The 14,672-nt window shown below is 55.4% G+C and overlaps 1 protein-coding gene across 1 annotated transcript; it reads left to right on the forward strand.

Annotated features, from left to right (window-relative positions):
• The first annotated feature begins 798 nt into the window (after positions 1 to 798).
• On the forward strand, positions 799 to 4,348 carry CHP2 (calcineurin like EF-hand protein 2). The gene is made up of 7 exons (XM_087815233.1): positions 799 to 938; positions 1,098 to 1,265; positions 1,361 to 1,441; positions 1,539 to 1,666; positions 1,829 to 1,890; positions 2,607 to 2,729; positions 2,898 to 4,348. The coding sequence occupies exons 1-7, from the start codon at positions 799 to 801 to the stop codon at positions 2,949 to 2,951; spliced, it is 756 nt and encodes a 251-aa protein (XP_087671359.1). The 3' UTR covers positions 2,952 to 4,348.
• The last annotated feature ends 10,324 nt before the right edge of the window (positions 4,349 to 14,672 follow it).

Consider the following 14,672-nt stretch of genomic DNA (forward strand, 5'->3'; position numbering starts at 1 on the left):
GCCTGACTGGCGGGCGCCGGAGAGCCCGGGCTGCGAGGGCGAGAGGCTGGGCCGCGGAGCAGGCGGCGGGCCGCCGGGGGGGCGTGGGAACGCGGACCCAGGGCGGGCGCGGGGCCGGGGGGGCCGGGGATGCTGATGGGGACGCGGAGGGGCGCGGGGGGGGGGGCAGGGAGTGGGGACCCCGAGGGGCGCGGAGCGGGCGGGACCCGGGGTGGGGATGGGGATGGGGGGCGGGGCGAGCGGGGACAAGGGGTGGGATGGGGAGGGGCGCGGGGCGGGCGGGGACAAGGGGTGGGATGGGGAGGGGCGCGGGGCGGGCGGGGACAGGGGGTGGGGCCGGGGAGGGGCGCGGGGCGGGAGGGACCCGGGGTGGGATGGGGAGGGGCGCGGGGAGGGCGGGGACAGGGGGTGGGATGGGGAGGGGCGCGGGGCGGGCGGGACCCGGGGTGGGCCGGGGAGGGGTGCGGGGTGGGCGGGACCCGGGGTGGGATGGGGAGGGGCGCGGGGCGGGAGGGACCCGGGATGGGATGGGGAGGGGCGCGGGGCGGGCGGGACCCGGCCTCGCCCAGCCTCTCCAGCGCCAACCTCGGCACCTCGGACTGAAACTGCCTGTTGTTCGCGCCGCCCTCTGACCCCGCCACCCAGGGCGTTGCCTTCCATTCGCCCGGGTCGCGGGTGGGAGGCGAGGAACGCCGGGGTTCAGGAGCTTGGATCCCCGCCAGGCGTGGCCTTCGGCCCGGGCAGCCCGGCGGCGCGCGGGGCGGGAGCGCGGGACGTGCGGGTCGGGGCGGCACAGCCATGGGCTCCGGCGGCTCGCGCGCGGCGCAGGTCCCCGACGCGGACAGCATCCGGCGGGAGACGGGCTGTGAGCGGGACCCGGGGCTCCGGGGGGCCGGAGGAGGGCTGGGCCCTGGGCGAGCCCTGGAGGTCGGGCAGGGGTCGCGGGGCCAGGGCGCGGTACTCCAGGTTTGAGGGGGGCGGGTTCCCGGGCTTGGGGACACCCAGGGGTCCCCCGGCCCGCAAGGAAGGGGTTGGCTTTGACCCTTGCCTCCCGGAGGGGAGCGCGGGGAGCTCCCCGGTCCCGCCGCCCCTTCCAGGCTCCAGCCGGGCCCGGGCGCAGGCGGAGGGCGCGCTCCGGCCGCCCGCCCGGGGTCCCCCCGGCCCCCGCGTCACCCGCGCCTGCCCCCCACAGTCTCGCAGGCCACCCTGCTCCGCCTCTACCACCGGTTTCGGGCCCTGGACAGTAACAAGAAGGGCTACCTGAGGTGAGGGGCGCAGCCCCGGGATCCCCCTTGGTGTCCCTGCCCCAGCGCCCCTGACCCCCCGCCTCCCGTCCCCCCCCCCCGACCATCCTTTGCAGCCGCGTGGACCTGCAGCAGATCGGGGCGCTGGCCGTGAACCCCCTGGGGGACCGCATCATAGACAGCTTCTTCGCCGACGGGTGAGGCCCGCGGGGCTCGGGCGCAGGGGAGGCCGCGCGGCCGGGCGGGAGGAGCCCCGAGGAGCCCCGCGACCGCCGCCTCCCCGCCGCCCTCCAGGAGCCTGCGGGTGGATTTCCCCGACTTCGTCCGAGTCCTGGCGCGCTTCCGACCCGTGGACGAAGAGGCGGGCGCCCGCGACCCCGAGGACCCTGAGCCCCTCAACAGCCGGATGAACAAGCTTCGCTGTGAGTCGGCGGGGTCCCCGCGGGAGGCCCCAGGTTGACCCCACGGGGGCGGCCCCCGCACCTCCCGCTGCCGGCGAGCCCCTGGGAGACCTCCCGGCCCACCCGGGCCACCTGCTCGCGAGGCCCCGAAAACCCACCCTCCGTCCCCCTGCCTTCCCCCAGTCGCCTTTCAGCTCTACGACCTGGATCGAGACGGAAAGATCTCCAGGAACGAGATGCTGCAGGTTGGAAGGACCCCGCGAGCCGCGCCCGGGTGCTGAATGGAATGGTTGTGGGAGTGGGGGATAACTGGTAGTTTGGGGACCAGGTGGCTGGAGTGTTGGTGGGGCAGTGGGAATGGGAGGGCTGGAGTGTGGGTGAGCCGGGAGATGGGGGTCAGTCGGGCATGAGGTTGGGACTAGATCGGTGGCTCTCAGCTGGGAGTGGTTTTGCCCCTGGGTGACATTGCCAACATCTAGAGACATTTTTGGTTGTCACTACCCGGGAGGGGAGTGGTGCAAGTGCACCTGGTGGGTGGAGATCAGGAATGCAGCTAAACATTTCCAACACAAGGGACAGGCCCCCTCCCCACCGCCACCAGGAGGTACCTGGCCCCAAATGTCAATGGTGCTGAGACTGGAAAACTCCAGGGATTTGGGGATGGTTAGAGGGTGAGGCGGGGAGTGGGGTGGCGGGTGGAGGGGGGCTGGGTTCTGAGAGCCAGCGACTTGAGGACTGAGCCGGGCACACGGAGGCGAGTGTGGGACGGTGAGGGTTTGGTGGAGAAGCAGTGGGGACACTGGTGGGTGTGGTGGGCAGCAGTTGCAATGCCGCGAACAAAGGATGAGGCGTGGGTTATGAAACTGTTAATAACTTTTGGGGGGATGTGGACGAGGCCGGGGGACGGTGCTGGTAGTCCCGGTGCCTCCTCTCTATGGCCGCCTCTTCCTCTGCCTCCCAGGTACTCCGGCTGATGGTCGGGGTGCAGGTGACAGAGGAGCAGCTGGAGAGCATCGCTGACCGCACGGTGCAGGAGGCCGATGAAGACGGGGATGGGGCCGTGTCCTTCCTGGAGTTCACCAAGGTCAGAGTGCCCTTGGGGCCTGGGGAGCCCGAGGCATGGGCTCGTGGGACAGAGGGAGGGCGGAAAGAGAGGGGCTCCCTGGGAATGGGGGGCCCTGGGATGGGAGAGGAGGCTGGGAGACTGGAGTGGAGGACTGCAGTTCTCTTGATGATCACCCATCTCCACCAGTCCCTGGAGAAGATGAACATTGAGCAGAAGATGAGCATCCGGATCCTGAAGTGACCTCCTTCGTGCGTCTGACCAGCTTGAAAAGACCAGTCCTGCCTGGCGCTCATTCTCAGCCCCCACGGAGGGACGGGCTCCGATAAACTGCACTCTTCTACACTGAACTCTGTCAGGGCCAAGGAGACAAATCTGGGTGGGTGTGGCCCAAAGTCTAACCCGTTTGACCTCAGATCTGCAAATCAGCCAAGAATCTTCTGGTTGCAAGTGACTAAAATCCCAAATCAAAGGGACTTCAGTTAAAAGGACACTTGATGGGTTCGTGTAAAGGTCTGAAGTGTCTTCAGCACAGCTGGATCCAAGACTCAGATGGTGCCATCTGGACTCAGCCTCCATTTCTCAGCTCTTATTTTTATGTGTTGGCTTCATTCTAGCAGGGGTCTTTCCTCATGGTGGGGGACCGCCTCCGGCGGCTCCAGGTGTCCTCAGTCACCCAGTGGGAACAGGGTTTCTTTTTCAATAATTTCAAACAAAGAGTGTCATTAGCTCAGAGGGGCCCTGTCCCTCCTTCAGGGGAATGGAACGTTCTGATCAGCCAGACCTGTGTCATATGCTAACTGCTGGAGCCAGGAGCCAGGTCCTGAGCACTCAGGATGGGGTGAGGGATGCTTGCTTAAAGGACGGTGCTGTTATCAGAAGGGATGAGCCTGGTCAGACAAAACAAGAATATCCATTACTGTTAAGTGACCAAATAGGTGGATTCATGAAGTCTTCTGAAATGGATTTTCACTTGATCCCATGGGGGCATGCTGGTGTGATTTAGGTGGAGGGTGGGGAAAGAGGTGATATAAAAATAATAAATAAGCTCTGGCTGGCGTGGTTCAGTGGTTAGAGCATCGGCCTATGCACCAGTCAAGGTGCAAGTGCCTGGGTTGCAGGTCGGATCCCTGTCTCAGGGTTGAGGGAGGTGGGGTGGAGGGTGTTCTTGTGGGAGGCAAGCAATCGATGTCTTTGTCTCCTGGGTGTTACTCTCTCTCCCCCTCCCCACTTCCTTCTGCCCTCTCTAAAATCAATAGGAAAAAATATCCTCACTCTGGGGACAAAAATAAATAAATAAGACATTCCTTCCTATAGTATGAAATGATTCAAAGTTTTGGAGAGTAATTCCATTTTTCAATGGTAAGATATTGAAATGTTGACACATCACAAAAAGTGTGAAAGTCACATAACATTGTAAGATTCTAGGTAGGAAAGCACCTTGGCTGTTCCTATGGGAGGTGCTGCTGTGCCCTGCCCGTGTGCTCTCCCAGGGCTGGGCCGTGTTGTCATGTATCAACATGTGAGACCAACTGTGCTCATGTCTCCCTAACCCTGCTCAGTAATGGCACACCACACCGTGAAGTTGGCTGTGGTGGGAATGTGCACACTGCAGACGTTGCAGAGGCACAGGCGGGGCTTCTCTGTGGCTGAACCTGCCAGTGCCCCAGCTGCCAGGCTTTACTATAGTCCCTGTGCCAGTGGCTGCCATCCCCAGCGTTGGTGAGCTATAACTGGTATGCAGAACTGCACATAATTAATGTATACAGTTTGATGAGCTTGGACATAATCAAGGTAATAAACACATCCGTCATCTCCAAAAATGTATCCTTTTGTTTTTTAGTGTGTTGTGTGTTTTTTGTATGTGTGTGATAAGAACACTTAACAATGAGATCTGCCTGCTTAATAGAGTTGCAAGCGCACGGTACCTCCTTGCTAACTCTGTGCACTGTGTTGTAGGGCAGAGCCCTGGAGCTCAGGGTGTGTAACTGCAACTTTGTATCCACTGAACAGCAGTTTCCCAGGCCCCCTCCCCCACCTCCTGGTAACCACCATTTACTGTCTACTCCTCTATGTTTGGCTATTTTAGATGCCTCATATAGCAGAGGCCATTCGAAAGAATTCTGCGGCTGTCTTATTTCTCTTAGATTAATGCTTCCAGGTCCCTCCATGTTGTCACAAAGGGTAGGATTTCCTTAATAAAGACGGAATAATATTCCGTTATATGTATGTACCACACACATCTGTTGATGGACATTTGGGTTGTTTCCATCTTGGCTGTTGTGAATACTGCTGCTGTGAACATGGGGGTCAGGTATCTCTCCCAGATAGTGATTTCGTTTCCTTTGCAAAGTTACCCAGGAGCGCGACTGCTGGATCATAGGGTGGTTCTATTTTAATGTTTTGAGGAACCTCAGTGGCTTCTTCCCACAGCCTGGGTGACACTCTGCCCCAGGGCTCTGCCTGACACACGCCTGCACATGGCCTGTGGGCAGGGAGGGCTGAAGTGCAGGGAGCTAAGGATCCTTGGAGCAGCCCAAATCCAGGGGCAGGAGGGAACTCTGCTAAATGCTCAGTTTCTTCCCCTCAGGGGGGACAACTTAGAGGCATGTTCTCTTCAATCTCAGAAACTCCCAGCAGGCGGGCCTCGGCCTCCTTTGGCCCAACGCTAAGCTGCGTGTTAGAGTCCCTGTGTTGGCCCCGTTGGCCCTGTGTCCCCCTCTCCCCACCAGTGCTTCCTGGGTCACTTCACAGTTAGGCTCTCAGCTCCTCGTCTCCGGGCGCTTTGGATGAAGTCCTCCTTAGGTGCACTGCACCTTCCAGAATGTGGGCGCACACTCCCGGTGCTCTGGGCGCATTTTGGATGAAGTCCCCCTTAGGTGCACTGCACCTTCCAGAATGTGGGCGCACACTCCCGATGCTGTGGGCCCTCCCTGATGTGCTGTGAGGAGGCGCTGCGGCGTCGGGGTGTCTGATCCCTGGGATTTTTGGCCTTTGGGGAGTCCGAGGTCACACGGATAGGACTGTGCACGGATGGGACTCTGGGTGTTGTCGGGGTGGTGTGCTAACCCGTGTCAGCTTCTGTGTTCCCACTGCAGTGTGATTCTGACGGACAGGAGGGGGCAAAGACGGGATTTGATTTCGGAGGGAATTTTGTGTTTTTTCTCAGAGCATTGTCACCTGAACACAGACTTTGTGATTGAAGGTGTTTGTTTAGTCTCTGGGCCTATTAAAGGTGTGTGTTTGGGGGGGTGGGGTGTAGAAAACTTCCTGAGTGGCTATTTTTTCCAGCCATGTGGGGAAGATTTGTATATAGAGAGAAACAGAGGGGAGAGAGAGAGGGGCTTAGAGAGATAGAGAGATGACAGGAAGATAGGCAGATAGTGACTGACTTTCTTTATAACTGGTCTCTTTTTCCATTATAGTGTTTCTCAAATTTTGTTGATGGTAAATATCATGATTAAAAAGTTCAGACCCTTGCCCTGGCCGATTTTGCCCAGCGGTTAGAGCTTCGGCCCTCGGACTGAAGGGTCCCGGTTTTGATTCGAGCCAAGGGCACACACCTCGGCTCCAGGCCCGATCCTGCGTGCGGGAGGCAGCCAATCGATGTGTCTCTCTCACACCGATGTTTCTCTCTCTCTCTCTGAAAAGCAGTGGAAAACAATACCCTCAGGTGGGGATTAAAAAAAAAAACAAAAAAGTTCAGACCCTCAGCCCCATTTCAGAGATCCTTGAGTCTCCAGGAAAATCTGTATTTTAAATAAAAGATTCTGATGTTGGACATCCAAAGACCAAACTTTTAGAAACACCAACCTAAAGCTTCCAGCCAGACTCCTAGTGACAACTGTCCATAAAGGTTCTCCAGTGTCCGCAAAGTGCCGAGCATGACCCTGGGCCTCAGGCCCCTGGGAAAGGGCTCCCGTCCACGCCTGCCGCAACCGCTCTGTGCCACGACTAGTCCCCCCACCGAATCAGGGCTACTGGAGGGCCCGGGGGTCCCCAAGGCTCCGCTGCTGTCCTGGTGGATGGGGAAGCAGGCGGCACGGAGGTTCCCCGCTCCCACCCACACTCAGGAGGCGCAGAGGGAGTGTCACATGAGCCGCTTGGACCTCACTCTCTGGTTATCACATCCAGAATCGTCTGTGGATTTGTTCCAGGGGCCTCAGGCCTCCAGTGGGGAGCCTGTGCTGTGAGCAGCAGGTGCCAAATCTCAGCGATTTGTTTCCACCCTCATTATTGTCACCCTGCACTTCCTGTGATCTGTGCCGTTATTTACTTACCGCTTATCTACGAATGGACTCATTTAAAATGTATGTTTGAGCTTATAAAAGAAACTAAATAGCACCCTTGCATATTAGAAATCAACCCCCATAGCCAAAAATAAAATAACTACACAAATACAGTACATACAAAGACCCACCCTCCAAATGTCAAAAAGGGAGTTTAGCAAGTGTCAGGTTGTAAAAGAAAAGCCTGCCCCAAACAGAGCCTCTCTCTGTGACCCGAAGGATGGCAGAAGAACCGTGAGGGCACAACCTTTCCCTGTGCCGTCAGTGATTTAACCTGTAACGTTACCACGGGGAAAGCACCTTGAGAGTGTGAGGGGTCTGCTTCCCACACTTCGGGAGCTGGCTGAGGGCGGCTCTGAGGAAGTGGTCCTGGGGGTCTGCGCCTTGTGGGGACCATTTTGGAGGCAGCATCAGCAGCTGGACATCCTGGTCCTCAGGCCGGCTGCTGGTCACACTGGGACCAGTAGAGCTTGGCCACCGAAATGGAGCCCACTCTCCAGGTCAGGTCCAGGGATGAGTGGCAGGGCGTTACGACAGATGCTTTATTACGGAGCTGGAAATGCTAGAAGCAACTATAATCTGCTGACATTTGTGTCCAGCCCAGGTAAGACTGTGAGCTTGGAGACCTGGGGGCAGGGGTAGGGCTGGCTGTGACCTTGCCCACGAGCTGGGCTGAGATGGCAGAGTCCTCAGGGGAGGGGCTGGATCCTCACTGGAGGGGCGCTTCCCAGAGTAGTGTATGCGTGGGGGGCACTGGAGCTGTCCCAGCTTGTTCCAGCCGTCTACATACCCTGGAGAGAAGATGGGAGCTCCAGACGAAGCCCCTTTCCTTGCCAAGGTGACTGACCTGACACAGCGTGTGCAGGGAGCCCCGGGGAGAGAAGCAAGTAGAAGTAGAAGGACCTCAGCAGTGACAGTGGGAGCAACACCACCATTGCCTCTTCCTAACTGACCAGGAGAATAGGGCAGAATTCGGAGCCTGACTCTCAGATAGAAGGGAACTCCGCCTTGTCCTCGGCCCCACCCGGCCGCCACCAATAAACCTCTCTTGGGCCCGGCCGGGCGTGGCTCAGTGGTTGAGCGTCGACCTAGGATCCAGGTGATCGGGGTTCGATTCCTGGTCAGGGCACATGTCCAGTTGCGGGCTCGATCAAGGACTCTCTCATCATTGATGTTTCTCTCTCTCTCCCTCTCCTTTCCTCTCTCTGAAATCAATAAAGATATATTAAAAACAAAACAAAACAAAACAAAAAACCTCTCTTGGTATTTACGAGGCAATGTAGAGACCCGATTCCTGCTGTAGACCAACCCTGAGGATCGATGTGCTTCAGTAGAAAATCCTTGTTTCCGAGCTCTGAGACTGAGCCCGGGCCTTGAATCACCGTCCGTACAACCTGGTTGGGTAGGTGGCTTTGCCCGTCAGGCCGTTCTGTGTTGGGAGTTTGGTCACTGAGTTGTCAGTCCTGCCCTCAGCCCCCTCAGACTCTGTGATCTGCCAAAGAGACCGTGTGACGCAGCCACCTGGCGCCGGGGTGTCTCGTCTTCCGCCCCGCCCCGGCTGTGCTTCTGCGGAGGCCCCTGGCCTTACCTGTAAACTAGGCCTCTGGCCGGGAACAGTCAGGGTTCTTCCTGTTGTTAACCGGCTTCGGGAGAATAAAAGTTTATTGGCTCATGGAACTGAAAGAAAAGTCCAAAGGTAGGCCAGGTCGACCAGGCAAATCTGAGTGCTCAAGGCCCAAGGGCGTCACCAGACACGAGTCCTTTTCCGTCTCAGCTCTGCTTCCCTTTCTGTTGGTTTCACGCTAAAGCAGCTCTCCCAGCGGAAAGTGAGCTCTCTCCAGATGGTTCTGCCAAACCCCCAGGAGCAAACCTCAGCCTCCAGGAGAAACCTCAGCCTCCAGGAGAAACCTCAGCCTCCACGCTGTAGCCGGTGGAAGTACCACTCTGACTGGCCACCCCGGGCCTGGAGAGCGCAGTCTCACCCAAACCAAATGCACCCTCAGCGGGGTGTGTGTGTGCGTGTGTGTGTGTGTGTGTGTGTGTGTGTTGACTCCCTAAAGAGAAATCAGAATGCTTCCTAACTGGTTACCAGAAGAAGAGGGCTACGTATCGGGCAGGCAAAATCAAGATAACTATGTACTAGTTAATTTGGTTGTGGCCACAAATAACAGAATTATCAACTAACAGTGGCTTAAAAAGTTGTGACAATCATCTCACATTATAAGGTGTTTTTCGTGGTAGGCAGTCTTAGAGTTGTTGAATGGCTCACCAATTTTCAGGATCCAAGATCTTTTTTACCTTCCACTCCTTAGTATATTCTGGCTTTTAATTCTCAGGCTTTTTAAACTCATGGCTTCAAGGTGGCTGCTGTGGCTCTAGCCATCCCATCCTCATAGGACCTCATAGTTAGGAAGGGTGTCTGAGTGGCCAAAGATATTAACTCCCTTTATGTCCCTCTATTTTGATCATTGAGGAAAGTCGTCCCCAGAAGTACACCCCCTTGAAAGACGGCCATTTACGAGTTGTGGGTCAGAACAAGAACACCTCTAGCTGTCAGGGAGGCTGGAAAAATGAATACCTGACATTTTCAGACTCTATAGTGAATGAAAAAGGGGCCGCATACTAAACCTGACAAACTCAGGGGGGCCTGCATGGCAGGATTACAAACTCAGGGACCAGAAGTACCAACACAGAATGGTCTGAACATAAAGATTCCTAACTGGTCAGGCCATGGAGTCACGTCCCAGGCCTGTAGCTTCCCTAACGAAGGCCAGTCTTTACCTGAAGTGAGCCCTGCCCACTGTTCTTATGCATCTAAGGTAACACACCTTTGAAACATCAGAGGAATTTTCTTTTCCAGACCCCCGGAGGCACAACCATCAGCACCGGAGCCCGAGCCCACAGAGCCCCTCATGTGGCCTTGTTCCCCAAGCGCCACCTCCGTGTGCCGTGAATGCTGACTGACGTGCTGTACCCACGAGGGGAAAGAAGAATGCGTTTCTCTTCTTCGCTTTTTCTTCCGTCCCAGCGATTTCCCGCTTGGCTTCCTCCCGCCTCCTTAGTCTGCCGCCAGTGGGTCCCTGCACCTCTCCTTTGGTGCCTCCTTTGATTCTAACGCATGAAAGGAACGGCAGTGCTGCCGTCTGCCAGAGCAGTTTCTCCATCGGCTGGGGTCTTGCTTTCAGCCATGCCCTCAGACACCTGGCCCAAACAAGCTCTTATAGGACTTTTCTGTGGGCCTGGATGTTCTTCCGTGGGCATTATCACGGGAAAGGGGCCTTACCAGTCATGACAAGAGGGGAGAGAAGCAACGGCTGTGTCATGCTTCACTCCGTGAGCGCCTGTGGCCGTGATAACCCTGAATCTCCCCGGCTTACAGCAGCAAGCGTGGGTTTCTTGCTTACACTGTATCTGTGTTGCTGGCTGTGGGTCAGTTGCAACCCTGCTCCCCGTGAGGTCATGCTGCAGGCCCCAGGCTGAAGGACCAGCCCTGTCAGGGTCGTGCCACTCTCCCAGGAGAGGGAAAGCAAAGGAGCTGTGGGAAGCAATGGTTACATTTCTGTGTGGACCTGACATGTGCCCTGGCTACTTGGATGCCATTGGCCAAAGCAAGTCACACTCCACCCTGAGGTCCATGGGGCAGGAAAGTTCATCTTCCCCGGGAGTCACTGCCTATCACATGCTGTTCTGTCGCTGTGTAGCCAATCACCCCAAAACTTAGTAGCTCAAAACAACTGCCGTTCTACAGTGCTGTACCCGATGGCTCGGTGGAGCAGGGATCCGGCAGGGCTCAGCGGGGCAATCCTGCCTGTGTCCTGATGGGGCCACCTGCGCTATTCAGCAGGCAGGCAGCGGGTCTGCAAGGTCCGACTTGACTTGACTCACGGCTGTGGCACGGTGACAGGGATACCTTGAAGGCCGGGCTCTCCAGCACGGCTGTGTGAAGGCCAGGGGGGGTCTTCCATGGCAGCCCAGGGCTCCCCGAGACGGTCCCAGGCACAGGAAGTGGACAAGCCTGGGCCTAAAAACTGGACGACATCACTTTGGCCGTAATATATCGAAACAAAGCAGTCACAGAGCCCATAGAAGGAGGGAATGCACACTCCCCTGGCAGGGAGGAGTATTAAAGACTCAGGGGGCATCTTTTACTTACCACACATGTCTACAGGGAAGGGAAGTGGGTATTTTAAAGATGAATAGCTGGGCCTTACCTCATTAGTTAACTTTTATCCTGAAACCCAAATAAGTAAAACATAGTTATGTTATATTGTTAACATATGTCATACGTTTCAATATGTGTTTAACATATAGGTTAAATAGTTACATTAACCTGAAACCAAAATAATTAAACCAGTTGGGATATTGCTACAGAAAGATCAATGGGACAAAAAAGAAAGTGTAGCTATACTTATATATAACATATATATATCCACATACATATATACACACTTTAGATAGTATGATATAATATGTTTATGTTAGACCCCCCCAAATCACACCATAAAATGAAATAAAATCACCCCCTCTTGTCTGCAGTTTTATTTTCCATGGTTTTAGTTACTCACAGTCAACCACTGATAACAATGTCTGATAACATTAAATGGAAAATTCCAGTACGCCCTGGCCGGGTAGCTCAGTTGGTTAGAGCATTGTCCTCATATGCCAAGGTTTCGGGTTCAATCCCCAGTCAGGGCACATACAAGAAGCAACCAGTTGAGAGGGTGTGGAGGGAGGGCCCTGGTGCACTGCTGGTGGGGGTGCAGACTGGGGCAGCCACTGTGGAAAACAGGATGGAGGTTCCTCAAATATTAAAAAGTAAAACTGCCATTTGACTCTGATCCCACTTCTAGGAATATATCCTAAGAATCCTGAAATGCCAACCAGAAAGTATATATGCACCCCGATGTTCATAGCAGCACAGTTTACAATAGCTAAGATCTGGAAACAACCCAAGTGCCCATCAGTAGATGAGTGGATAAAATGCTGTGGGACATTCACACCATGGAATACTACGCAGCTGTAAAGAAGAAGGATCTCATACCCTTTGGGACAGTGTGGATGGACCTGGAGAGTATGATGCTGAGTGAAATAAGACAGGCAGAGAAAGACAAACATCACATGATCTCACTCATATGTGGAATCTGATGAACAAAATAAACTGATGAACAAAACAGATCCAGAGACAGAAGCATGGAACAGACTGAGGGTCTCAGAGGAAAGGGGGTGGAGGGGACGGGAAGAGATTAACCAAAGGACTTATGTGCATATATGCATAGCCCATGGACACAGACAATAGTGTGGAGAAGGCCTTGTGGGGGTGGGGGCTGGGTGGAGGGGATCAATGGGGGAAAAATGGGGGACATCTATAATATTGTCAACAATCAAAAAACAAAACTAGCCCAGCCAGGTGTGGCTCAGCGGTTGTGCATGGACCCAGGATCCAGGTGATCAGGGTTCGATTCCCGGTCAGGGCACATGCCCGGGTTGTGGGCTCCATCCCCAGTCAGGGGCGTGCAGGAGGCCGCTGATCAGTGACTCTCTCATCAGTGATGTTTCTCTCTCTCTCTCTCCCTCTCCCTTCCTCTCTCTGAAGTAAATTAAAATATATTAAAAAAAAACAAAGCAAAACAAAAAACCAACCAACTAAAAAAAACCCCCCAAAACTAAACTAAAAATGGGGTTTGCTAGGGAGCAGGGAAGCAGCCGCGCTGTCCCGGTTTCTCAGCCTCTCGTTTATTTGCCATCACTCTTTACCACCTTAGTTTCTCCCAAGGGTAATAAAAACAGTGAGATGGGGAGTGGGGAAAAGCAACTGCAAAAATAAGTGGAACAACAAATGGATGTTTTTCTCTCTCAAATCAGTAAATAAAAACAAAAAAATTCCGGAAATAAATAATTCATGTTTTAAACCGTACGCCCTCCTGAGCAGCGTGATAAATCTTGCGCTGTCCCGCCCGCCTGCACCTGCATCCGCTCCCGCCTGCTGGTCACCTAGTGCCTGTCTCCGTGATGGGACTGGCTGTCGTGGGGTCGCCGTGCTGGGCCCAGCCACCCTTATTTTAGTCAGCTGGCCCAGAGCGCAGGAGAGCGACGCTGGCAGTTGGGGGTGGATGTGCCACAGAGACGCCACCAAGTGCTTCCTCTATCGACAAGGTGAAAGCTCTCGGCTTAATAAAGAGGGAAGCCCTATGCTGAGGTTGCTCGGATCTACGGTCACACTGAATCTTCTGTCCGTGAAACTGTGCAGAAGGAAAAGGAAATCTGTGCCAGTTTTGCTGCGACGCCTCCAACTGCAAAAGTTACGGCCACAGTGGGCATATGTGCGTGGTTAGGCCGGGAAAGGCATCGGGCTGCGGGAAGGGACTGGAACAGGGATCGACGGCGAGGTGTGGTGCCCAAAACAGGGGGCCTGAAAGGCTCCGGTGAGGCCCCCGGGAGTGGCACAGCCATGCGCTGCAGGTGGGGGCGGCCCCAGCCCCGGGGCAGGGGCGGCCCCCCCACCCCACAGCCTGGCAGAAGCCTGAGCCCAGCGCAGGAGGGTGTCCCGAGGGACAGCGAGAGCAGGTTCACACTCCTTGACGACAGCATGTCGCTGGCATTGTCTTCTTTTATCGTAAGTTATTTTTGTTCATCCCTCGCCGTGCCTGATTTCTAAACTAAACTTCATCATAGGTCCGTCGTCCAGGGAGAGCCTGTGTGCGGGGCTCGTGCTCTGGCAGCTTCAGGCACCCGGGGGCCCTCGGGCTGCATCCCCCCGGATGGGGGGGGGGTTTAGTGAGGCTGTAAGTGAATGTTAATTAGCCTTGAGGTGCCCAAGGGCTTTCTAAGAAAATCATCGAGGAAAAGATGAACAGTGCTAACTCCATAAAAATAAAGAAGTTTCTGTACATCTAAAGCAGCGTTTAAAGGTAGAGGAAAGCTAGAGGGTTATTTATATTATGTACATCAGATAAGGGGTCAAAATCTTTTACTTACAAACAGCTCTTTCAAATCCATTAGAAAACGATGAACGTCATATAGGCAAGGATATGAGCAATACATTTTAAAAGGAAACATAAATGCCCCAAAGCATATACGATGATGGAGTTCTGGGCAGAACCATGGTCCTGAGGGTCAGCCCGGGTTGAAATACCAAAGCCTTGCCGTGGCCATGACTCGACCCTGGAATTTGTCCTAAGTAAATAAATCTGGGTATGAAAGGCTGACCTACCCCACTGTCCACTTCAGTATTATTTATAACAAGGAAGCCAGAGTCCTGGCAGCGTGCTCAGGGGCTCCCAGAAGGAGCCTGCCCTGAGGGGCACCGAGGCCCCCTCCCCCCTGCAGGCAGCCCCAGCCCAGGACTGAGCGCCCAGGACTGAGCGAGGCGCAGCGTCTGGCGAATCCAGCTTTTTGGGGGAGTCGTTTAGCGGGGGACTGTTCCAGAGCCTCAGCCAGGCCTGTGCGGTGTCTGCGGTTCTCTCTGGCCAGTCCCACCTCCTCTCACCTCACCCCCAGGAGCATTTCCCCCCCAGTGTCTGCTTCTCAACTGTAACGATAGAGCCAAGCCCTCCGCAGCATTTCCCCATTTAATTCTTACAATAAACCCCTGAGTTCAGTGTCTTACTAACCCCACAGTACGGATGTGAAGTAATATTCTCGAGGTCAGGCAGCTACTAAGTGGCCAAGCCCATGG

Source organism: Miniopterus natalensis, chromosome 3 (assembly GCF_054644295.1).
Source record: "Miniopterus natalensis isolate mMinNat1 chromosome 3, mMinNat1.hap1, whole genome shotgun sequence".
Lineage (NCBI taxonomy): Eukaryota > Metazoa > Chordata > Mammalia > Chiroptera > Miniopteridae > Miniopterus > Miniopterus natalensis.